The sequence below is a fragment of the Dermacentor silvarum genome, chromosome 1 (genome assembly GCF_013339745.2).
Source record: "Dermacentor silvarum isolate Dsil-2018 chromosome 1, BIME_Dsil_1.4, whole genome shotgun sequence".
Classification (NCBI taxonomy): Eukaryota; Metazoa; Arthropoda; class Arachnida; order Ixodida; family Ixodidae; genus Dermacentor; species Dermacentor silvarum.
The window spans coordinates 25,843,005-25,868,430 of NC_051154.1; the positions used below are offsets into that span (position 1 = coordinate 25,843,005).

Here is a 25,426-nt window from a genome sequence, read left to right on the forward strand (position 1 = left end):
GTCCAGCCCCACCAGTCCAACGTGTACCTTCAGTGCTCTGTTGACATTGTCATTACAATTCAGAAGGTGGCTTGAGGTCGAATTTTCCCGATTAACAAAAACACTCTATCACTGTCTTGTATTTATTCATTCACTCTTAAATTACTTTGAGTAAAACGCTGTAGAAATAAACACCATCATCATCCTTGGTGTCATATTATAATTATTAGGCATTTTATTTGCTGTTGGATTTCTCTGGAAATATGCAATGCAAGGAATATATGCAATGCAAAGAATATATGCAAGGAAACTGCATATATATTATGCAATGTGCTTGCTCCCCCCACCCTGGCAGAGATCCTGGGTGCGCTACTGATTCCGGGGCATAATAAGTGCATTCTTGACGGCTGCTGGTGAATCGGCATACATTAAAGCACTACATCCTCCAGCATTACAATCTTCAGCACAGCACACATTGCGCATTTCAGCACCTAACCAGTTGTGCACTATATGGTTGATTCTATACGATTGATTTTAAAGTCAATCTACATACATGTACACCCGTGAGCAAAAGTATACGGACTACAGGGTCGCCGAAAAAACAGAATTTCTTAGTAATTACCACGCATAAACAGAAACAGACGAGTGCACCAGAAAATTCGTAATGCCAAGTTTCGACTGCAGTCTTTAATTTCAAGTTGCATTCACAGACAGAGGAGAAAATTAGTTTTATCGCGCAATCCCTGGTACGTATACTTTTGCTCACGTGTGTACTGTATACCACACAACCAGTTTAATAGTGCAATTTGCCCTCCTCACATTGGTGTTCCAGTAAGTACTCTCCCCAACAAGCCTCTCATGCAATGTGGAGCAAAACCATAATGCAACATGACTGACTGTACACTAAGTCAAGATTCAATTATTCTGTGAATAATTATGAGGACTCACTAGAAAATATAAAAGGGATCATTCTACCACCTCGACTTTCTTTCAATGCAGTATGCACACCTCGAGATAAAATCGTTAACTTGGACACATTCCTTGACAGTCCATCCTAATCGTGACAGAAGGGAATATCTTGTAGCACAATTTGGTGACAGAAAGCATGTCAAAACTGGCAACAATCTCTTGATTTGTGCCAAATGGATAAGACTTCTCTATTTCTTGGATTCAACTCCACACCTTCAATCTGTGCTCTAGAGTGAATCATAAGAATGTTATTACTGCAACATTGTAAGCCAATTGAACACTGATTTTTCGTTAAGTATTGTCTGCCTCTTCCAAGTAATGCACTTCAAAAATAAGCTATAAGGGTCACCGTAGTGCAGGGCGCTTATTTCTGAGCACTTGGGGTTCTTTATTATGCACCTAGCTAGATTTCAGTACAGAGCAGTCCACTCTTAAAGGGAACACGATTGCAGAGCATGTCTGGATTTTTTATTCCCCACACAATTCAACGCCCAATGTAAACTCTGCAATCAGCCAGGCACTCTCAGACACATTATATGGGAGTGTGTCAACAACCCAGACGTACCACTCCCTTCCCCTGAGCAGTGGGAGATGCTGCTGTCCAGCTCCCCACCTCAAGATCAACTCCTGCTGGTCAAGAGGGCCAGTCGAGCCAAGACAGCACATAGCTATCTGAAATAAGGATCCATCCCATATACTAAACTGCTTAATAAATATGTTTCATTATCTCTCTCCTCTCTCGCAAAAGTAAAATTACCTAGATTTGCAGCAGGTAACTTGTGGTTGGTAGCTCAGACTACTTTGGACACACTTGTGCAGAGCATTGACATTGATTCCACAGCCACTTGCAGCTAGGGCACCAGCAAAGAGCTACGCATATGGGTGCTCCCTTTAGCAGTGGACCGCACTGTACATGCACATTTTTTAATTCCACTACCATCAAAATACGCCTGAAATGGCCGAACAACAAACTTGCGATTTTGTGCTCAGCAGCAAAATGCCATATCCACCGAGTCACTGCAGCGGGTTGTAATGCACTTGAAAATTCAGAATTGCACCATCTTCCACATGACTTTTTATAGACCAGCTTGAGATTTTATTAATTGGGTTTTATGTCCCAAAGCAACACTGAGGCTATGAGATATGCCGCAGTGAAGGGCTATGCATTAATATTTGACCACCCGGGGTTCTGTAACGTACACCTAGCTAAGTCCTAGTGCACAGGTGTTTTTTGCATTTCACTTCGAACTAAATATGGCTGCCACGGCCAGGGGTTGAACCGGTGACCTCACACTTGGCAGCGGAACACCATAGCCACTGCAGTGGGTGACTACCACGTTGACAACAATAATAAGCCACCACAATGCTTGCTTGCTTCTGGGGTTTTATGCGCCAAAACCACAATCTGATTATGCGGCACACCATAGTGGGGGACTCCGGATTAATGTTGACCATCTGGGGTTCATCATCATCATCAGCCTATTTTTTATGTCCACTGCAGGACAAAGGCCTCTCCGTGCGATCTCCAATTACCCCCCGTCTTGCGCTAGCTGAATCCAACTTGCGCCTGCAGATTTTCTAACTTCACCCCACCCAGTTTTCTGCCGTCCTCGACTGCGCTTCCCTTCTCTTGGTGCCCATTCTGCAACTCTAATGGTCCACCAGTTATCCGTCCTATGCATTACATGGCCTGCCCAGCTCCATTTTTTACTGTTAATGTCAATTGGAATATCGGCTATCCCCGTCTTCTCTCCGATCCACACCGCTCTCTTCCCGTCTCATAATGTTAGGCCTAATATTTTTCGTTCCATCGCTCTTTGTGCGGTCCTTAACTTGGTCTTGAGCTTCTTTGTTAACCTCCAAGTTTCTGCCCCATATGTTAGCACCGGGGTTCTTTAATGGGCACCTAAATCTAAATACAAGAGCGTTTTCACATTTCACTCCCATCAAAATGCGGCTGCTGCTGCCGAGATAAATCCTACGACCTCAAGCTCAGCAGCGCAACGCCATAGCCACTGAGCTACCGTGGCGGGTTTGGGATTTATCGGAAAAAAAATGGTATACAGCGTATTGGCTGTAATATGTGCTAACTAGTTGGTGGCGGCTAGGCTATAAGTGGAGTTACACATTATCACAAAGCACATTACTAGTGGCAATGAGGGACACAGACACACGCAATTAGTAAACAGACGTTCATATAGATATCTATTTCCTGGCTCTGCTAATTATGAGCATCTGCACCTGTCACTGCCACTAGTAATGCACTTTGCCACAGTTGTACAGCAACCACACAAGTGCTTCTTGGTGAACAAACCTATTAGACATACTTTCATCAGAAATTTAAAATATGTCTCAAACTACTTGTGCACTCAACTTACAAAAAGCTATAAGCACCTGATTGTTCGCTGAAAAGGCGTTGGCGAGGGAGTAGGAAAAAGGAGTCAATAAAAAACAAGAGTATAAAAGGTATGAAAAACTGGGGACAGTGCAAAATGATGGTGCCACAATGAACAAATAATTGCCGTATTATTTATTTTGACTGGAAATATCTATGTCTAACTCAGTCCTTATACTGTACAGATGACATGCGAAGATTGTTAATGCTTTATATTTCATAAACACTGCCAAAAAGAAATCTCATCTCATACATACCCATGTGAAAACTCTGGGATCATGCACACTTCATAGTTCTCGTTTAAAAATAAGTTTACATGCATAAAATAACTTCAGTAATGAGCCAACCATTATTAGCTTGTATCGTTCAATCAACTGCATAGTTCACTGTAAAGTCCAAGACCAAATTGCAATTTTTTAACATGTGTACATATTAGTGAACAATACACTTGACTTTGCATATTGTAACTCCATGAGGTACACTACTTCCATGGCCTATCCCACTTCTACAATTTAATTTCTTGCTTCCCAGGAAAGCAAGAAACACATTCTTTGTCAGTATAGCTACAGTTAAAGCAACCTAGTTTCCAATGTGGCAGCAGAAATACCTTAGTTAACATGCTGCCCTTTCTGGCGAAAAAAATCATGCAGTCACACAAAACAACATTACAAAGGACGAAATACAGAATCGCACTACAGAATCGCACTTCATGACAGCAACCCAATGGGCTTGGTAACAAGTAGCATTCATGTCAGCTGTCATGTTAGCTAGGCAAGGCATTACTTGCAAAACTATGCAGCTGATGTGACCAGGCTCTCATGCCGTCTTCTGTACACAGATTTTTGTCTCATTATGATTGAAATGTTCAAGCTACCTATTTTAAGCAAACCCGATTGCAATAAAAAGCTCATCACTTCATAGGACAGTCTTAGCTCAAATTTATGCTTGTGACACCAATTTCTACATTGTACCTGAAAAGGATGCTACAGTGGACATGCTGTCTCTAAATTATACTCTAGATAAGCACTTGCTTTTTTTTGTATTTTCCGGCCAATGTATATTTCTAATATGCTCAAAGAAAATTGAAATGCCAACTAACATTCTGCATGACAAGTACTGCAATGCATAGCAAATTGCTTTTCTTATAGTTCTTTCTTGGCACTGCTAAAAATGTGGGCTACCAAAAATGCACTGCACCTAAATGATCGCCAGTGCACTGACCACGACAGGCTTAAAAAACTAAATTGACGATGAATCAATACCTCTGCAAACAAAACTAACACAACAGATGTTATTAGCAGCACAACAGTATAAAACGAGAAAATATGGGCAAAAACTGCAAGCAGTCACAAATCTTAAGGCACATGAGTGGCTATTGTCCCATTATCTTCTGAACAGCAAGATTAATTCACAATACTGTGATTACAATCAGACGCTCACAACACACAGCATCTTGTGACCTCAGTTTTCAACAAAACTGAAAAAAGTACACAAAAAAATACAATCACATATTAAATAACATATTTATTCTAGAATCAACAAAAGAACTGCTACAGAGAAAGATGGGTCAGTTAAGGTTCAATATACAGCGTAAAAAAGTGCAAAGCCTCTCAGTTACTAGGGGCCACTTACATGGAGCATTTTATCACTGGGCAAATTTACCCACGGTTAGAAAGTTTGCTTAAATGACAGTAAACTGCTGCACAGGAAGTTGTCAGGTGACAATGGAAAAAGTTTCATGCAAGTGCCGCTGCTTTGTCAGTCGACAACATACTGCATGGCAGCTCACTGACACATGCACAAAAGCTTTTTATCCAGTGGGGTAAAAAGCTTCATACAAGAGGCCCCAGGTGCATAAATACAGGCACAAGCTAACAATGGCACGCATTTCTTGCAAGTGCATACATAATCTTGTCCCCCTGTACACACACACACACACTCCAGCACCATACGCAGAAGCAACTGGGATGACACATGGCTCTCATCCAGTTCAAACACACTGCTGCAAGTGTTCTCACTGGGCGACTTATGCCATGGTTGTGCTGACTTATGCCATGGTCGTTCACATTACATGATGAACATGGATGGAAGGAAAGAGACAGTGAATGTAGGTCAGTCAGAGACGTTTCCAGCAGACACGTGGCAGAGTGTCACTACACCTGAGAAACAAAGTCCTCAGAAGCATGATCTTTCCTGTTTCTGTGCTTGCATCACCAGTCATATGACCCACACATTAACCATCGGTTGCAACCAAGCCTTTCACATTTTGGGGCTAAATGGCAACGGCTACTTCATTGAGGATGTCTCTAAGCCGAGAAAGCAAAGCATCCAGACTGTCTGGGTCCCGGTCACTGCTAGGAAGACTTCGATGAAGCAGCAGTAAGACGTTCTTGTATTCCATCTCTTGAAACTGGGCACCGTGCTCCACTATTAGATTTAATATGTCCTGCAAAAGAACATTAGGATACATATGAACTGAAGAGGATTGAATGTTTTTTTTAAGGCTATGGTTAAGAAACTCCAGCAAATAAATTTATTGGCAAACCTGCCCTGAACAGCAAATAACATACAGTGCCAAGAAAAATGTGGGAACAGAACAACTTTCTTGAAGTATGAAAGGGTTTTGAGCAGGTCAGAGTTGCAATGACCCCAATCAATGCCTCTGTGCACAAGAGCGCAAAGCAGGGGTATCTTCAATGCACCCTAAAATTAAAGAAAATTTGCTTGCTTTTGAAAGCCACTTGGAGTTCTAGATAAGTTCACGATATCAATTCATGCACTAATAGCTTCGAAAAATTTCACTTAATATTGATGCCATTGCATCATTTGTGTCTCCTGTCTCCTTCTCACGCGAACCCCAGCCCAGCCCAGCCAATCAGAACTTCAGCAGCAGATGAAATGGACGTGTCCACTAGGTGGACACTTGCAGAATACTCCTCAGTATAGTAATCTCAAGTTACTTCTGCTTTGAAATTTTGTGTCAGTACTCCTTTATTGCTATTTTTGATAAAACTACATAAAAAACTCAGATATGTAAGAAGCTGGCCTTTTTTTGCTCCAGTGTGTTCCTTATGCCAAACGAGACCATCCCTTTCATTAGTACTGGGCAATGGTGTGGCAACTGTGAGCAGTACCTTACAGACACTGTGTAGAAGTACCATGACCAGTACGCACAACAATCATGACTAGTTGAAGGACTCTGGCATCCCGAACAAGCCCAGCCTACATTTCATCTAGCCTACACAAATCAATGTCTGCCTGCTTCCTTCACACACATTACCTTGGCAACACAAGTCATGCAAAAAATCAAGGAAATGAATGGCTTGTTAAGGAAAGCAAGCTACCAAAGCAAACAACCTTGGTAGCTTATTTGGCAACAAAAGTCGTTCATGTGCTTAAGGGGACACTAAAGATCAACACTCAGTTAGCTTAGTCTGGTGAAGTACACATATACTATTTCAAAACTTGAATTGCATTTATTTGCCAGAAAATGATTACTAATTATTGGCAAAGAAAGTGAAAGACAGTTTTCCTTTTTGAACTTTGTGCCCAAAGAACACAAACAGTACATTACAGTAATGTCATCGATTTCAAAGTATACTACGTCTGGGCCATTTCTGTTCAAAAACTTGTTCTCAAAACTCAATACTTTTAGTATTTGGCTTCTATAGAATGAAATCTAATCCTTATTTATCAATGCTGTCTAAATCTCATTATACCACTAGAAGCTAGTGCAGGAGTTTCAAGCCTGTCTTTCATTTCCGTGTCTTTTTTGGCTTACGAAAACTGTATTTACAGCAAGATGGATGTTTCTGGTACAGTAAAACCTTGTTAATTCGAACCTCGTTAAATTGGAAAATCGGATAATTCGGACTTGTCCTCTGGCCCCGGCAGGTGTATGCATTTAATTGCATCAAACTCCAGTTAATTTGGACATATTTAGCCTCGCAGTGGTTAATTCAGAAAACTCTCAGAGTGCCGTAAATGTACAATGCAAATGAGCAAAAGCAGAGCTAGCATTCAACTGAACCGAATCAGCGGAGTCTGCATCGCCATAGTCATCAGCGGAAACCGTATGGGAATGACAGGAATGCCGCAACACTTCATGCCTATTTGTGGCTTTATAGTGTTTATTCTTGCATTTACCGCCGCCCATAACACTGCGTTGTACATGTGACCTTTAGAATTACGTAGTCGCCATCCATCATTATCGCGTTGAGTGTCTGCAGTGGTTGCAGCAAACAGTAGTTTCGCTCAAACTCGGCGCGTGCGTTGGTTGCGTGCCTTCAGAAATGCGTGCTCGCTGTCCATTATTGCGTTGATCGTGACCACGGTTTCCGCAGCGGTTGCAGCGAACAGTAGTTTCGTTTTGACTTGGTGCTATGTATGCGCAATACACAGTGGAAGCTGTCGGGCATTAAGAGCGATTCTACTGTGGCCCGCACAATGGCATCAAACCCGCCCACTACATTGCGATGGTCAGACGGTCTGTTGCCGGCCAGCTGACTGGTGAAAAAGTCTTCAAGTTATGCGCGCGGTACTGAAAAGCATGTCTTGCCGCAGCCATCCAGCAACGAAAGCGCGACACCTTCGCCGCTGCGAGCGCTAATCCATCACGAAATGACGAGAACTTCAGCTTCCACACTGCTTTTGTGCTAAATATAAACAGGATTTGTTGATTCATTCAGTGCCGATTTAGTGTGTGCTGATTTAGTAAGCATTTGTTTATTGTTTTTTTTTACACCCTCGATAATTCGACATTCGGTTAATTTGGACATTTTTCCCGGTCCCGTGAAATACGAATAAACAAGCTTTTACTGCATTCGAAAAGAGTAATTTACCAGTCCAGTGTAACTTAATATTCCTCTTTAGTGTCCCTTCAAGACTTGTGAAAAATAAGAAATCCTTTCAACTGACCTCAGGAGTATAGTAAAATAGCTCAAAGTATTGCCTTGCATAATCCAGGGCCACTTCACGGTTCATTGTGATACTTGTCAAGGTTTGCTGCATTGCAAAGATGTTCCTGCAACTGGAGACAATATAGACATATCATGAGAACCTTCGACATGATTAATCTCTGTAGAATACATGCTAGTACAAAAACAAAACATACACTAAGCCATTGCACGCAGGCACACACACACCAGTTACCACAGGCAAAAGCGCGACAGGTGAAATAACCAATAAATGTCTTTGAACAAGCAATAAATAATTACTATAGCGTAATGTGCTATGGAAGCTATAGCAATAAAGGACGTGAAATTAACGAATTAAGGTGTTGTCCTGTACAAGAAAGAACAAGAAATATGATCCAGTGTAATTCACTAAAACATGCACACAAATAATTGTTAACTCTGACACGAGAAAAAAGCTCCACAAAAGCAATGCCATAAGACATGGCCTCCCTTATATAGTACTTCTATTGCAAATATAACCATTTTCAGAATGTCATGGGTCCAGTGCATAAAAACACATATTCAACAACTAACTAACAACTAACGACCCATATTCAACATAATGAAGTGAAAACCTCATGGGCCTTACACTTTTTTGATGCCATTCTCGTTGACCTTCTGTATGCTGGATGTGCTGTTGATCAAAATAGAGGCAATGAGGTGCCCTAGCCCTTCAAATATGTACCTGCGGTGGACACAAAACGGTCAGTTCGGCACATGCTAAAACCTACCACGTAAGCTTGCACTTTAGCTCATTCCTAACTCCCCAACATTCTGAAGTGTGACCGGCTGTACTTCATTGGAGCAAGACACACAGCATGCAGATCATTGGTACACAGGTACAGAAATAGTGGTAACTCTGCTGCTCATAGGGTGGTTTTTCCAGTGTCTGTGGTACTGTCGGTCGGTCATTTTTAAGGACATTTTCAGTCTTGCATGACGTCATATGCAGCATGATGCCTCATTGGAGCGATGAGCATCCTGTCTACTGGCTTATCCAATGAATGCACATTGAAAACTAGAACTCGAAAGTTACCAACAGAGAATATTGCCCAAGTTTTAACAAGTCACCAAGAAGATCAATGTTAAGTGCAGCTACATGAACAAAAGACTGCGATATATATAGGGCACACTCGTTAGTTAAAAGACACTAATGGTTGAAAACAAGCTTTCTGGCAGAAAACATTGTGCTGTGGCATTCACCCTGGAACACAGAGCTACAGATAAAATGAAATTAGTTGTTTTGCTGCAGGCACAGACCCAGCTTTTTCTGAAGGACAAGGCAGCTTATAATAATAATAACAACAACAACAACAACAACAATAATAATAATAATAATAATAATAATAATAATAATAATAATAATAATAATAATAATAATAATAATAATAATGGTGCTGGTGGTGGCAGTGGTAATGATGATTTCTAAATTTATACAAATGGTGCTGTGTTAGCAGAGTATGTACCCAGGCCTTGTACTATCAGCGTCAAATGAAAGCCGAACAGCGGAGCGCGTGCCACAAGCATTAGAAACAGCATAGTGCGCGCCGTCCAGTCATCAGCGCAGACAGGCCCACACATCCGGTTTGGTAGTACAGCGCCACCCCACTGAAGTGCGATTTTTTTTGCCTGTGTTCCCACTAGTGATTTTGAAAGGAAGAAAAAAATAAATAAAACAGAAGCGAAAATTCTGCAACATTCATGCATTCGATCGGCAAACCTGCGCATCGCGGCATATCGCTCGCAGCTGCTACGGTATCCGGCATGGGCGTGCCGATCGCTTGTGGTTGAACAAGGTTGTGCTGAACAAGAAAAAAAAAACGATAGCTTGAAATCAACCACAAAGCGATTAGATGTATCTTTTCTTTTTATCGTGCCCCGACGCTGACTGCAATGCAGCGCTGGAGTTAAAGCGAAGAACTGCGAGCCATACGAAGAAAAGCGCTTGGCACGCTCACGCCAGCCACCGCTATCACCATACGAAAACTGGAACAGAAGTGAAGATAACGCACTATAGGGGGATCGCGCAGTGCTGCCACACCGGATGTGCTCGCCTGTCAGTGGTGATGACAGGACGGCACGCACTATAATGTTACGAGTGCTTGTGGCACGCGCTCCACTGTTCGGCTTTCATTTGACGCTGATAGTACAACACATGCAGCATTTTTAGAGCACTCTTTGATCTTTTTCATAATCTTTTGCATAAGGATTGTTTACTAAACGATTAAAGCGTAAACACATTTCCAGTGATGGGAATGACCAGTGGCTACAGTTCGAATAACTGCAGTGGCGGGAATGACGAGCAGTGGGAATAAGCATTCTGGAGCAATTTTAGTACTATGCAAAATTCCAATTTGCAACACTTTCCTCCTGTTATGTTTGGTGCATTGGCAAAAGACCAAACACAAGGGTAACGTTTAAAGACTTCAGCATTCCTACCAGAAGGTGCATCACCATTGTGAAGCTCTCCTTTCAAGGCTTGTGCGTCTTTCAGTGACGGCAAATTGGTAGAATTTGGTGTGAGAGTGAGACGACGGAGGGTTTCCCAGAACTTCAGCGAAAGATGCCAGCAGCTGGAGTGGCTTTACCCTCTGGCGAGCTTGCGTCATTGACCTCTCCCCGGTCCTCAGCGAAACACTGTGTCTGGTGTGCTTGCTTCTCTCTTTACAGGATCAGCTTGGGGGCGGCGCATGTGCTTTGTGTCAACCTTCTCCTCCTCGGAGGTGGTGTGTTGCACCGATACGAACCATCGGACTGGTTGATTGATACATTACCCATTTCCCAAGTGAGTGATCTAGAGAAGACTGAGGGTTTTTAAGAAACATCCTCTGTGTGTGGTGAGTGCTATCCGAGAATGATTTAGCATGCTTCTCCAGAATCATGTAGCAAGATGTAGCTGTGAGCTACAATGTAATACGTATTGCGCTCCGTGCTCCTGCCAGTACAAGTATGACTTTTCCTGTTTGCCCTACCCATGTGAATAAACCCCCCTGTTCTATTCCTCTAACCTCCCGACCTTGTAGTCATCAACAAGTTAGCAACTCTCGTCGGAAAGTTCAGAGGACGGTGTGGGCCAGCTTAGCCTCCGTGTGACGCCCCCGTAGCGTAGGCCAGCTACCCCTTTTGAGACGCACCGGCAACACAGGCTTGAGTGTGACCCTCAGTGTGACGCAAGACTTCTGAAACAATGACTCCCAAATTTTACACTCCTTCTTTTTAGCAGGTGGCTGAATAAAAAAATTATGTTAAAGCCCAATATACTATTCTAATTAAAAATATGTACTTTTCGATTTGCTACAGAAAGAGAACTCGTACTGAAAATTGAATGCATACTACATAGAATGACATACCGGCCTAATAATATTAGAGATGCATAAAAATACCAAAATATGTTCAAATAATCACATGGATTGGAAAAATCAGGCAATCAAAGGATCAGTCGGCAAATGTGATAAAACAAGTTATTTGGCAGCCACAATAAACAACAAGACCAACCCTTAGCAGTGAAACAAAAGAAAAACAACATGATATGATTCAGTATGTACAGAAGTGCATTCATGAACACATCAGTTGCAGCCCTTCAACTTATGAATAGCGAGAAGAGATGCAATGACAACATCCTTTGCATATCCTCTCACCACCAGCATTGACTGCAACTGCTCTCGGCGCAGTTTCTCTCATTTGTAGCATAGATATAGCAGCTATAACAAAGTGGCAATGATTAGCAGAATTGCCGCAGCATTCCCACCACTGCGCGTGTGCACGTCTTTTTGTACACATCTTTTCTGTGCATAGCAATGATATTCAACTATATCACTAAACTTGGAGACAAAATATTTCATACAGATGGCAAAATTAGAATATACAGTGGAACCTCGATGATACGAATCTCACGGGGTCACGAAAAATATTCGTATTAGCCGAAATTTGTATCATCAAAACACAATTAAAACTAGATAAATTAAAGAGTCAGAGGTGAACTCACTCAGGCACATGCACGTAAAAAGCATTTACAGTATAGTACTTAATACACCTTTCATAAAAAAACTATACAAGATATGTGGTATATAAGTTATATATAAATGGGGATAAAGTGCCTCGGAAAGGCTGGCGAACGTTTTGATAGGTGGACCTATCTTTTTCAAAGCCAGCCTTGTCATTCTCGACGGGTTAGTTCTAAGGTTTAGTAGGATGATGTCACGTGCGTCATTGTCGGCGACGGCTGGCTGTAAAGGAAGAGTCTGAAAGTGAAGTGAGTGCTGTCATTTGGGGTTTTTAGGCATCGTTACGGGATGGACGGTGTTGGAAGACAAGGGGAAGAGAGCAGGGAAGGGGGAAAGTGGCAGGAGAAAGAAAAAAGGAGGGGGAGGGGGGGTCAGAGAGAACGGTGGTTGTTGGGGGAGAGAGAGAGAAAACATTCATTAAAGGAGGATGGGAAGCCTTCAGAAAACTGCATAGAACCTGTAGGTGTTGCAAATGGCATGTGTTTGCAGTTTTAGAGGAATGGTCGGGTTGGCCGGTCAGCGTGGGAGCAACCCAAGGGATTTGAGTTGAAAGAATGACCCAAGTGGCCTAGTAACAGTGCAGTGGGAAAATTTTGAAGGTATTAACATATCATCATGGAGTCTGTGGAAAAGAACGGGAGTGGTGGGAAGGAGACGCGGTGAACGGGAGCGGTTTGGTCTTTAAAGGTAAGTTAACCTCAGTAGATCGGCGTAGGTGTTGTCACGGCGTTACACAGAAGTGGCATGACTTTGTGTGGTGGAGATGCCGAAAAAGGTATGCTGACGCTTGGGACCTTATCTGAATGCTTCCCATCTTTTCCCTCCCCCAAATACAAACCCCGCTCTCTCTGTGCTTTTTTTTTTATGCCTAGAAACTCCAAATGACAGTGCTCATTTTCTTTTCAGTCTCTTCCTTTACAGCCAGCTGCCGACACCCATAAACACACGTGATGTCACCCTACTAACCCTTTAAAACTAACCCGCTGAGGATGGCAAGGCCACCTTTGACAAAGATAGGCCCACCTATCGAAACATTGGCCAGCCTTTTTGAGGCACTTTATTTCTGTTTATAAAACTTCTATACCACAGTGCACAACTCCATTGTCAGCCCCCTTCTTGATTTTGGATATACAACATATTTCACGTGAAAGCAGATCGGGCATGTCCAGATATCCTGGATCCCTGTATCCAAACCTGATCTGGCAAATGTGAAAGCATCAGCACTGAATTGATTTCGCAGTACTAATGTTGACAAAGTCACCAAGCATTTCTAATTTAAGCCTGAAGTGCAAATGTGAGTTGAGCACAGACAATACATTTTAGACAATCGTGGTCATTTATGTGAAACACTGTATATCTAGATTGCAGTGAAGTGCAACTCTTTAAAGCTGAAATATCAGCATGAAATGCACCTGTGTTTTCGCTGTTGTAGGCAAGCAGTCATGGCTTCATCGATGCTTGAGAGGTCTTTGTTCAGCTTCATAACTTCAGGGTCAGGCTCTTGGCTGTCCACACCGCCCGCAAAGTTGCCCTGTTGGCCAAACATGCACTCACTTCAAAGCTCACGAACTAAGCACAGTCTTCCAAAATGTTTATGGGCACTTTACTGCCCAACAACTCAAGCCAGCAAATTGTGAGATGCACAACTGACCCACAAACACTTATAAACCCACTGCAGTTGCAGACTAGCAGGTAAACCAGTCTTGCTGACCGGATAAATGAAAAAAATTTTCATTCCTAATAAGAAACAGTCTATCCAAAACATTTAGACAGGCAATACTTCAGTACAAGCATAAGCAGAAGTAGGTAGTATCAAGAATTACAAAAAATGGTTGCCATAGGTTCAGTTAGCAACAGGATGATGAATACAGTGCAAATTTACAACATTTACAGACAGGAGTATGTAAAACAAGCCAGCTTTCTCCCCCTGATTATTCTGGTCTGTCATGAACTTGCTCTTAGTGCTGTATGACTTTTGGGCCACAACTAACTAGTTTGTATTGCCCTGATTCTCAAGGCTTTTGAGGCATTATGAATGAATAAGAAGTATCAGTCTAACAGCACTCACTTGTATAGTCACAGGTAGGAGGTAAAAGAAACAGTGCACTCTCACTTCCAGGTGCAACACCAAAAGGCAAGTATCAGCTATTTCTTGAAAGTCCTTTGCCAGCTCCTCCAATGTCCTGAAGAGAATAATGAAGGTGAATGAAACTTCCCATAAAGAAAATTTTCTGTTTCAAGCATAAAAAGATGGTGAATGCTTACTGGACAGTTGCATCAGGCACTGGTGGCAGATCCTGAACCTGCAAAAACAGACTTATTTAAACAGGGTTTCTACAAGCATGCCCATAAGCATGCCCACACAAATTCAACCTGAACATGTTATGTCACCATCAACCTGAACATGTTATCTCACCACAGTGCTGGCAATTACCTGAATAGTATCTGCATAAGTGCTGCCTGGGATTCATCATCATACAGAACGTGACAGAAAGGGCAGGATCAGTGTTCCTTTGTTATTTTAATTTTGCTTATCAATCATAAAATTCACATCAGGGCTTTCAGCAGCATGTGGACTACAAGTAGCCTGTCACAAAACTATCAAATAATGTGTCTGCAGGTTCTCGTCAACAGAGGCAGCACCAAAAACAATGCAGAACACATTAAACACAATACAAGAGCAAAACATAATTACATAAGTAAAAGAAATTACTAACATGTTTAGCATAAAGAATGTCATGGATTGACACAGGAAACACCACACAAAGATGGTAACAATTGATTACAACAATTGATTACTGTAGCTAACAGTATCTAGTCAAGAGTTCAAAGCAATGTTCTGTAGGAATGTGCTCAACTATGTGCCCAGCACTGTTGCTTAATAATGTGTTGTGTATTCAGCACACCTTTGTGCTTGCTTGACACTTCTGACAGGCCTATATACGAAACTGTGCAGCACCAAAATAAACAAAGCAGCTCCAAAACAAACAAGTGATCTAGACAATAACGACAAAAGAGCTCTTATAGTTTGTCCTCAGCGTGAGATGAGACTAAGCGATGGCCGTTTTCACCATTTATTTCTTGCTATTGCAACGAAGAGCAAGTATCACGGGCAAATTAGGATCAAAGCAGGCAGCTTGGGCTGTCATGTTGTTGCACAAACACTGTATATGGCGGAGCGTTTCGGTAAACTTACAACGGAGTCCGCTGAACTCCGAGCATGCACAGTCGTGGCAGCTGGTATACGGTAACACTCGTGGTATACAGTAACACTATGCTAAAACTTTCTAATGTTACAATTGCTCTAAAAGTATTCCAAAAATCTTAATAAAAATAATGGGGGCAATTCAATCCTCCCTGGATTCAGTGAGAGTGGAAGAATGCTAAGGATGAGCACTACTGTAAGACAACAAAAGTCACCAATTAGTGAACAACACAAAAATGTTTTCTCACCAGTCCATGATGCTTAATAGAATATAGAACATCCAAGTGTCTAAGTATAGCATTGGCAGTACATTCCTAATCTTAGGGAACGACTGCTGCAGTGGCAGACATACTAGGCACCTCAGAGTTGCTTTCTGTCCCACACAAACTATATTTCTCCCCCTTGTACTTTAGTTGTATATGCAAGCTCAAGGCACCAGGAGAGGACCTGCTTGGTCTTTTAATGGTCACCATTCCTCATTGTGAACACCTTCACCCCAAGCACAGCTAAGCTATTTCTTGTTAAAAAATGCTCGATGAACCAGCTACAACTCGTACATTGCAAGCTTCACCCCTACAACTTCTAGTGATCAATGAACCACTACCTGGCCGGTCCAGCTTGCTTGACACAAATAGTTGATGGCCTAGCAAAAACATTGCTGCAAGAGAATGCTGTAATGCATAACAACTGAAGAGTAAGAAAGCCTTTTCCTATTCGCAACTCCAAGTAAATGCTCGCTACCTAGTGGCCACACCGAGAAACAGCCGATTCAGGTTCAGGTTTGAAGGAAAAGAGGGTGTCCTATCATGGCATGCGCTGAATGCCTCGTAGTTCTCAAATCGTCGTGATGCCGCCGTCCACAAGCCCGAAAATGAAAAAAGACGGATGGTGACAGACTTTTGTTGTGTACAGTGGAATCTCGTTGATACGATCTTCATGGAAATCCGAAAATCGTATTATCCGAACATACCGTATTTATTCGAATCTAGGCGGATAGCTTTTTTTCAAATAATCATATACGAAACTCTAGGGTCGGTTTAGATTTAAGGATTTTAAAAACGCGCCAGTTTTTAACTGAAACTGAAAAATATGGTGCATAGTTGCATAATGCCATCAAGAAAAGTCAGCATCGCAGCCGCTACTAGCCGCGCAAGTAGCCAAGTGAAGTACACGAGCGACGTCGACATTTTGACCTGTGTCGTATCGGTAGTATCGGTATGATGTAGTATTGGTGCACGGCACGGAGTTTTCGTAATGGCACCAAACAGGCGATGCTACTATAGTGCCGCTTTTTAACGAATAGTTGTGCTAGCTGTAGAGGCATCGTCAAACGTTCAAGTCGGGCGGGACTTCGACATCGATAGAGGGGGCCACGGGAGATTCTTTTTGCATGCGCCGCAACGAGGATGGCATTTACCCAGGAACATTGATTGTGCACTCCTTCAAAAAGTGCAGCATCTCTAATGCACTTGATGTTACTAAGTATAGTACACTGTTTGAAGATGACAGCAATAAGGAAGATGGTGACAAGGCTAGCAGCGACGGTGACGTAGAATGAGCTCGGCATGTTCATATTTAATAAATGCCGTTTCATTTTGCAAATGCTGTCCTCACTTTTTTGTTCGGCCTACATTCGAGGCAAGTTTTTTTTTTTTCTGGCTTCGGACTTTTGGGGGGTCGGCTTAGAATCGGAGTCGGCCTAGATTCGAGTAAATTAGGTAATCGCATGTAAGAAAAAAAAATGGTATATAAGAAAAAAAAATGTATTATACCGAAAAACATAATATGCAGAATCATATCAACGAAATTCCACTGTACATAATATTATGCATGTCATCGCGGTGGAAATACAGCAATGTATGATTTAATTGTTTCTAGAAAGAAGCAAACGACGCATAGGAGAGTAACTAGGATAAGAAACATCCGCATTGGGAAAAGGTGACTGATACTACCATAAAATTACGACCATGTGCCCCCCCCTCAAGCAAGTCGAAATTACCGGCGAAGTTAGGGGGGGTGCTATCCCGGAACGGCACCAAAATTCAAGATGGCAACGACAAAATTTTCCCACCAAAAAAAAAAAAAGAAGCGCAGTGGGAATGGCATTAAAATTTTATTGAACATGAACTTTATTAAGCCAAAGATTTGTTAGTGGTATTTATCACTCTCAAAACCACCGAAAGAACTACAGAAAGAGCGCATCGATGCTGCACCGATGCGTCGCCGCGACCGGCGACACGAACATTGGTTATGCAGCTTCTATTCCAAGCAAAATTATCTCCACTAAAGTAAAGTGACGCGTAATGTTCACTTTATTAAAAACCATGTCTACAGTGAAACGTTTAGCACTAAAGAGAGTTCCGATACAAGTCAAGCTCAGCTGCAGTGCATGGCTACCGACGGCGGACAGCAAACCACGGCTCGGCCATGCTTGCATCGCAGCTGGTGGCGCCGCAAATATCAGCATGTTTTCTTCATCGTGTGAAATTATTGCGAGGAGAGGGTAAAGCGGCCACGACGGTAACAAAATATTGCTGCTTGGGAGCGTCAGCGGTTCGTTCTGAAGCACCGTCTGCTACAGATTCGAAGTGAACTGGAAAAGGCCTAGCAACGATATCGGTGGCGAGTGATTAGCAGTGGTGAAGCTGCCGGCGACGCCAGAGCGTAGCCGCGACCACTCCTCTGTCGCCGAGTGGTCACGTCGTTGTGCCACAGGGATATCCTCTGTGCCGTGTGAGAGGCAGATCTCGCCGTCGGCCGGCGGTCCGTGAACTACAGACCGGCAGCAGCAGTTCACCCCGATGCGCACGTGTGGCCACTGGGGCGCCCGGGATGCGACCATGATTCGATGAAATGGCACACCAGTGCGATTTGCCGAATCTGCCATTATTTTCGCGGACTGGATGTGGCAGGCCAATGTTGGTGCAGAGCGGGAAGGGGGGGGGGGGGGCACTTTCCCGGAACGGCGCGGAAATTTGAAATTAGCAGTGAAGTTAGGGGGGGGGGGGGGGGGGAGCTCTTGCACGCGTGGGGGCACTTGCTCGGAATTTTACGGTATACTGGTTTGTTCAAAACATTTCACTTGGGTCGACTTCTTTATTCCCGGTGAGTAGACTATGCTTTCTTTTTGTTTATATTAATCTTGCTGGTGTTACAAATCGTGAAGTGTACTTTTTTCAGGGAGGCGCTTTGATAAATTATAGAGATATACGCTTAAGCTTCATTTGGTTTTTGTTCGTTTATAGCTTTCTGCCCTAGCATTAGTGTTACTAATACTCCTTCAAGCAGCAGGAATGATAATTGCCTAGGGAGGTCTGAAATGGACCATGACACATGTTTTGTCACGAAGCGACATATCTTTTTCATACATGTTTTAGTTTAGCGGTACAAATAGAAGATGCTCTTTTCTCATTCAAGGTGGTGAGTTGTCAGTTTATTTGCTTCCAAGCAATTTAGAAGCAACAGCAAATGGCACTCCTTCCTGCTTTGGAGCGTTCCGGCCTGCGCACAGCGCCGCTAGATTGTTTTCCGACACTGTGCACACAGCTAAATTCCATTACAACAGGTGCAATTCGTTTCCAAGTTATTCATTTACACTAATAAAACTGACTTTGCCAAAAGAAAGAAAACCCTTGCTATATTTTGGAAACCTACAGGAAGAAACTCAACTTGGTCCAATTGGTTGTTAACTTTTCACTTTTCACCGGGTTTGAGAATTTCTACAGGCAGCAGGTGTCTGCTGCATTCCCAAGCCCAGGCCCTACTCTGAACACTGCATACTATGAGCACGAACAAGAAGTAATCATCGGATGCAGACGACCTTATCACACATATCAGGTAACTATAAAAAGAAGGTGTACCCCGACTCACAAACGGAACTCTCATTTGTTTTTATACCAAGACACATTAACTTTACAGTTTTTAGCCTCATTCCATCAGTGCAGAATATCCGTACATAGCTTCTAAAAGCACGATAGACGTTACTGCCTACATATTATGAGATGCTATATGTGAAATACTGCAACACGAGTTGCAGTGAACGTTGCCTATGAAGGTCTAAAACAGTGAAGTATCGTACCTGTAGCAGTGGAGCAACCCCGCGAACAAGTTCTTGCACCATTCAGAGGCCCACTATGCACAAACACTTCCTGTTTTTAACCTCCGGCTCACCTGAAAGGCCCTTTGTCTTAAAAAAATCTGATGCAGCTCGCTGGGCAGGCCGGACGTTTGCACGCATAGCACGACTATTTCTGCGATTTCGTCACTCAAATCCCCGAGACTGATCAAAATGTGATCGGCAGCAAGGACCCTTTTGGCTGCCATGAAACACCTCGATTCGACGCCACAAAAAAGTGCCCACAGCCCCAAATGAAAGAGCCGCCGTGAATCTGGATGTCGTAGCCACCTTGGTTTATTTGGACAGTGTTCACAGCTCAAGTAGCAAATCCTGGAGTTGCCAATGCCCAGCAGGATTTCCCAGTCAGATAGCAAACTCTGCTCAGTCTCCCTTAAAAACAGCAGCACATGCATGCCTGCTGATGCATGATATTTAATAACCATTGCCAGCTGGATGTGAGGCATGCTAAACTATCCCTACAAGTGTCATCAACAGTGTTGATGACGTCCAGTTGACAATGGTTATTAAAAGATCATCATGAGTCAGTAGGCATCCATGTACTGCAGTTTGCAAGGGACCCTGAGCAGTTTACCAACTTACCAGCAAACCCTGCTGGGAATAGGAACAGGCTTATTAACTCTCAAGTTGTTATCTAAGCATTTCATGCTTCACCCTACTTCAATGTTAAAATGTCAAATTTTTATGAAGTTGGAATTAGCTGGGTTGGAATTAGTTAGGAGCACAACATGAGCAAGAAAGGGACAAATTCTACAACAGTGCTATTCAGGAAACTACTGAAAATAACAGGTGTACACACCGATTCCTTCGGAGAAGCAAGAACGTAAGTAGATCCACGTTGTTTTTGTATATGCACTACACAGCTAGCCATGCTCTGTATTCGTGAGCTCAGCCATTCCTAGGTGGAGGAAAAAAAGAAAATCACGTTTCATTCACACTTAATAGCAAAATCTGAGACAGCCTTGCTCCATTTAACCCGCCACTCTCTTTTCTGTATTATTTTTTATTTCATTTTTTATTTTTTCAACACAAAGCTATTGAAACCAAGACACCATTATTCAATGCCTGGCAGTTTGACCAGTCGAATTCTGGTGAACAAGCAGATCCCATTTGATGTGATGTCTGTTTTTGCATACTTAGTATTTTGAAGCCAAAGCGTCTTGGCTTGTTCAAAAATAGCCCACAATAAGTGTTCTACACTTTCAAAAGATGGTTGAAATTGATTAAAACATTGAGGGAAAAAATGCAAAAAATCCTTCATCAGCTTTAGCCCCAATACTAGCATTGACAAATTAAAGTAATGACTTGTGGGTTGCACTTCTCATTTTCTACAAGAGATGTGTATATATATGAGCACTCCAGTCCAGGCCACATATAAATTTCACCAGGCAAAATTACTCATTACTGCAAGATTATGCATCCAAATTACTGTTTTATGGATCAAAATCGAGCACCATCCATCCAGCCCAACAACACTGCAACACACAACTGGAGATTTTGATGAAAAATTCACTAAAATTGAGAAGCTCAAACTTATTTAGAAGTGGAACTGATCACTAATGCCTAGGCACAATTTAATGCACAGTGCATGTGTCAGCAGCAAGTTCTGTGGTCTAGGCGCAAGTGATAGCACTTCCCATTACAGGAGATGTCAGTGCAAGGTCTACAAAAAAATCAGTGCAACACCAAAAACTTGGCAAACAGTTGTCATACAATTTCTCTCTACAATCATATTTGCCAAGAGCACCCTTCACAGCAGCCCCCACTACTTCAAACACCAAGTTCTAGGTGTGTGCGAATATGAAATAGTAGATTTCGAATCGAATATAGAACTGAATAAAAAAAAATCGAATATTGAATCGAATATCGAATATCAAAATTTTTCACAAAATTTAATGCTTACAAATTTTGGGCAAGAAAATACAGTGCTGCACATGCTTGGAAGTCTCCTAGCATTGCATAACAAGACTCTAGCAAGCTATCAGTAACATAGGTACATAGAAATCAAGACATACCGTACGATCTTCTCTTATTGAATTGAATACCAGGACGTGCCAAACCTACGATATGATTAAGAGGCACGCTGTAGCGGGGGACTCCGGATTAATTTTGACCACCAGGTGATCTTTAACGCGCCCCCAATGCACGGGTCATGGGCGTTTTTGCTTTTCACCGCCATTGAAATGCAGCTGCCGCGGCCGGGATTTGATCCTGCGACCTCGTGCTTAGCAGCGCAACACCATAGCCGCTAAGCCACCGCGACGGGTGGTCTACTCTTATTAAAGGGAACACCAAATTAGTACGCTAATACTGATTACTGCTCAGTTCTAATATATGAGGGTCTGGAATATATATATTTTTTTTATCAGTAGAATTTTTGTTGAGTAGAATCGAAGTGCTTTTTTTCTTTTCTTTGAAACTAATGAATTAGTGATGCTCTGTTGTACTGAACACCAATGAGGTTCTCAGTTTAATAGTGGACCTGTGTTTTGCAGCAATATTTTATTTATTGCATAAAAAATTTTGTTTTCTAGTTTTTCTCCAAAATGCAGATGGGCTATCCAAACTTTACAGCAGGTGGGTTATCGCAAGGTCAATCTGCGTGACAAACGAAAGGACCACGCATCACGCGACTCGTGTTGGCGGCACCAAGAGCAGGTGCCATCCGCTCCGTTTCAGTGTCAGGTTCGGCATTATGTGCCACCTGTCAAAGATTCTACAATCTGCAGGGTGACGGCAACTTCGCGTGACGCCCCGCAAACAACAGAAATTTTATATCCCAAAGCTGCCATAGCAGAGGGCTCCGGCTTAAATTTTGCTACATAAAGTTTCTTAAGTATTTGCCTACATCTAAGTACAAAGATAGCTTTTCTTGAGTTGCACCATGCACTTTGACCTTGGAACAGTGCTGCTAGCACGTCACATGCAACAAACATGCTCTTAGACGTCCCCTAGGGCACTGGCCTCAACCAGGAATTCTAGCTACTTGTTATGGCGTTTGCTTCTCCGTGTTGCCTATGTGATTGCTATCCATGAATGGGTCATTTCAAGCACCACCTTTGTCATATGGAGTTACCAGGCTAGGCATATGGCCAGGGAAAGATCTCCAGCACCCATCTGAAATGTCTCTCTTTCTCTAAAGGCGTCTGCACTCTGTCCCTACTGTAATTTGGTCGTCAAGGCTGGGAAACTGGAACGTGCGCTACTGGGTGGTAGGAAGTAGAACGTCATAGCCACTAAGTAGCACACATTGTCAATGCAGTGGGAAGGCCATGCTTTCTGAGTATGTGGTCATGTGCATGCAGAAAAAACTTAGATTTGATCTTGAAAAGGGGGCTGGTTTGATTCACCGATGTCTCACAAAGCCCACGCAAATGCATTTTGTTGGCCTTTCTAAATTTCAACACGATGAACAGCCAGTGACAAAAGTAAAGGTTTTGCAGTAACATCCGTACAAGGCTTTCCTGTAGCTGAGCCAGCACCCGCAGCTGGGCCACATCTGAGAGGATTTCATGTGGAGGGATGAGCGTGCCGCTTGCCAAGTTCCCAATAAGGATCTCAGACTCCTTCTTGTTGCGCAGTCGCACTTCCTCAGGTGACTCCTCAACATCCACAGCAGCCCGATTCTCCTTCATCAGCTGCAAGTTGGCCCAGTTGGGAAGGGACCTACATACCATGAAGATACCAGCACGTTAAGGTCTAGGTCTTGGAGGGCCAATTGACACATTTCAAAAAACAGCTGACAGCCACAACTTCACTGCATGCTCAATAGTGCTCACAAAATATGTGCCATTTTGAAGAAATGAATTCCATGAATGTGTTGCATATTTCTTGCTCCCACGACCAATCAACCCTTTGATAGGCACTGTCACAAAGGTATGGTAGCATGGGCAAATCCTACACAGATCGCGCACTCTTGGATATCTAAAACGTAACCTTCGCAGTGCTCCTTCCCTCACCAGAAAGATAGCCTACCAAACATTAGTGCAACCCCAGCTCGAATTCGCAGCTTCTATATGGTCACCTCATCAGGCATTCTCTAATCCACCTTCTCGAGTCAATTCAAAACCACGCTGTACGTTTCATTACCAGAGATTATAGCCCATTTTCGAGCAACTAACATCAAGTTGTCGTCACTTTCATCTTTGGAATCACGCAGGAATATAGCGCTGCTTTGTCTTCTGCACAAAATCATGCACAATGTACATCCGTCTACTTTACCGCTTGTTCGTCCCTCTCGCACATCTAGACGTCCGCATAATCATCTCAGCTTCCAACGCATCTTTGGTCACACCAATGCGTTCAACTGCTCAGCTTTGCCATGTGTCATTGCACTGTGGAATGGTCTTCCTGATAACATCGCTGACATTAACGACCCAGTAACCTTCAGACAAAAAATCAGTGCAATATTTGGCTAGTACTTCGCGAAAAATCAGTGTGTTTTAGTTTTCTTGTTCTTAACTTCATTGTGTATTTATGTAAGCATTTGTGCTAAGATTGTTTGCTTTACTGCAAACTGGAAAGCTAACGACTGTTAGTTTACCTTCCTTTCTTTTTTGTTTTTATTTTGCATTCTTTGTTATTTGATTCTCGTTGTGTTCTTATTTATGTAACCGTATAACATGTTCTTGCTCCACAATTGTTATCTGTACCGCCCCCCTCACGCAATACTCCTTCTGGAGCCTGTGAGGTATATGAAATAAATAAATAAATAAATAAATAAATAAATAAATAAATAAATAAATAAATAAATGAAAACGTGCTGCTGTACATGTACACCAGTTCACAAAAATTTTGTGAACTGGAGTGGGGCACGCTGCTGTGCGCCCAGTTTGGCCACACTTCAGTGCTTTGACACTTTGCATGTGCCCTCTTTCATTACGATATCAATTACATGGGACACTCCAGGCGCATTTCTGCCATCGCCGTGAGGTTCTGTAGCAAGTCCAAGGGCGATGGAATCATTGACGTGCGCCGTATGCTGCATGAGTGAGTGAAAGCGCACGAGGGTCAGCCGGCGATCGTGGCTCAATCTCGCACAAGCGAGGGAGGGAAGTGGGAAGGAAGTGCGCCGTCTTCCGTAGCGCACAACACTCCTGGGGGGAGGGTAGGGAAGGGGGCGCCACACACGCCCAACTGGGCCGGAATGCTCCGGAGGGAGAGTCGGGATGGGGTGAGTGGAGGAGGGTTCTACTCCGGGCGGCCCCGGCTGCTGCGCGCTGTATCTTGAAAGCCATCTGCGTCACGGACAAAGTCCGCCCTGCGCTGTGTTTCGCCGCTTTGTTCGCGTTGATGCGAGTGCCAACACGAAGGTCAATTTGCTTGCTGCTGCCACGCTGCCTCACCCCAGCGTTCTGACAGTGAGTTTCCACACTCATAGAGTGAGATGTGTTCATGTTTGCTTGTATGCGCATTACACCATGCTTATTAATTTACTTAGTATGCCTATCAGCCGATAAAACTACTATTCTTACTCGTATAGCTGTCCACTAATTTGCTATCAGAATTGATGCTTCGCCTGCAACTAAAACTGCAACTTTTTGACTATGACCGGGTTCGAAGTGTTCGTTGTAGCAGGACGGCGATTTAAAAAACGTTCATTATATCTGGAAGCAGTTTCCATAGGGAGAGTCGCAAAATCGTAAATGCACAGCAATTTGGTCGTTATAACCGATAAGATCATTATATCTAGGATCATTATAAGTGGGTTCAACTAAATTGGGCTTTTTCCTTCCTCTAAAAATGTGGCCACCTGTTAGTATACTTTCAAATGCAGCTGAACTG

General features: G+C 42.9%; 1 protein-coding gene across 1 annotated transcript in view; it reads right to left on the minus strand.

The window, feature by feature from the left end:
* Nucleotides 1-3,455: 3,455 nt before the first annotated feature.
* The window catches only part of LOC119458216 (exocyst complex component 4), a 62,623-nt gene continuing 40,652 nt past the window's right edge, over nt 3,456-25,426 (minus strand). The window contains exons 20-27 of the mRNA XM_037720051.2: nt 23,098-23,308; nt 20,442-20,540; nt 14,568-14,605; nt 14,371-14,485; nt 13,715-13,833; nt 8,888-8,983; nt 8,261-8,372; nt 3,456-5,789 (exon numbers count right to left, since the gene is read on the minus strand). Of these exons, the coding sequence (XP_037575979.1) occupies nt 5,616-5,789; nt 8,261-8,372; nt 8,888-8,983; nt 13,715-13,833; nt 14,371-14,485; nt 14,568-14,605; nt 20,442-20,540; nt 23,098-23,308 (964 nt within the window). The 3' untranslated portion in view covers nt 3,456-5,615. The remainder of the gene's footprint in view (nt 5,790-8,260; nt 8,373-8,887; nt 8,984-13,714; nt 13,834-14,370; nt 14,486-14,567; nt 14,606-20,441; nt 20,541-23,097; nt 23,309-25,426) is intronic.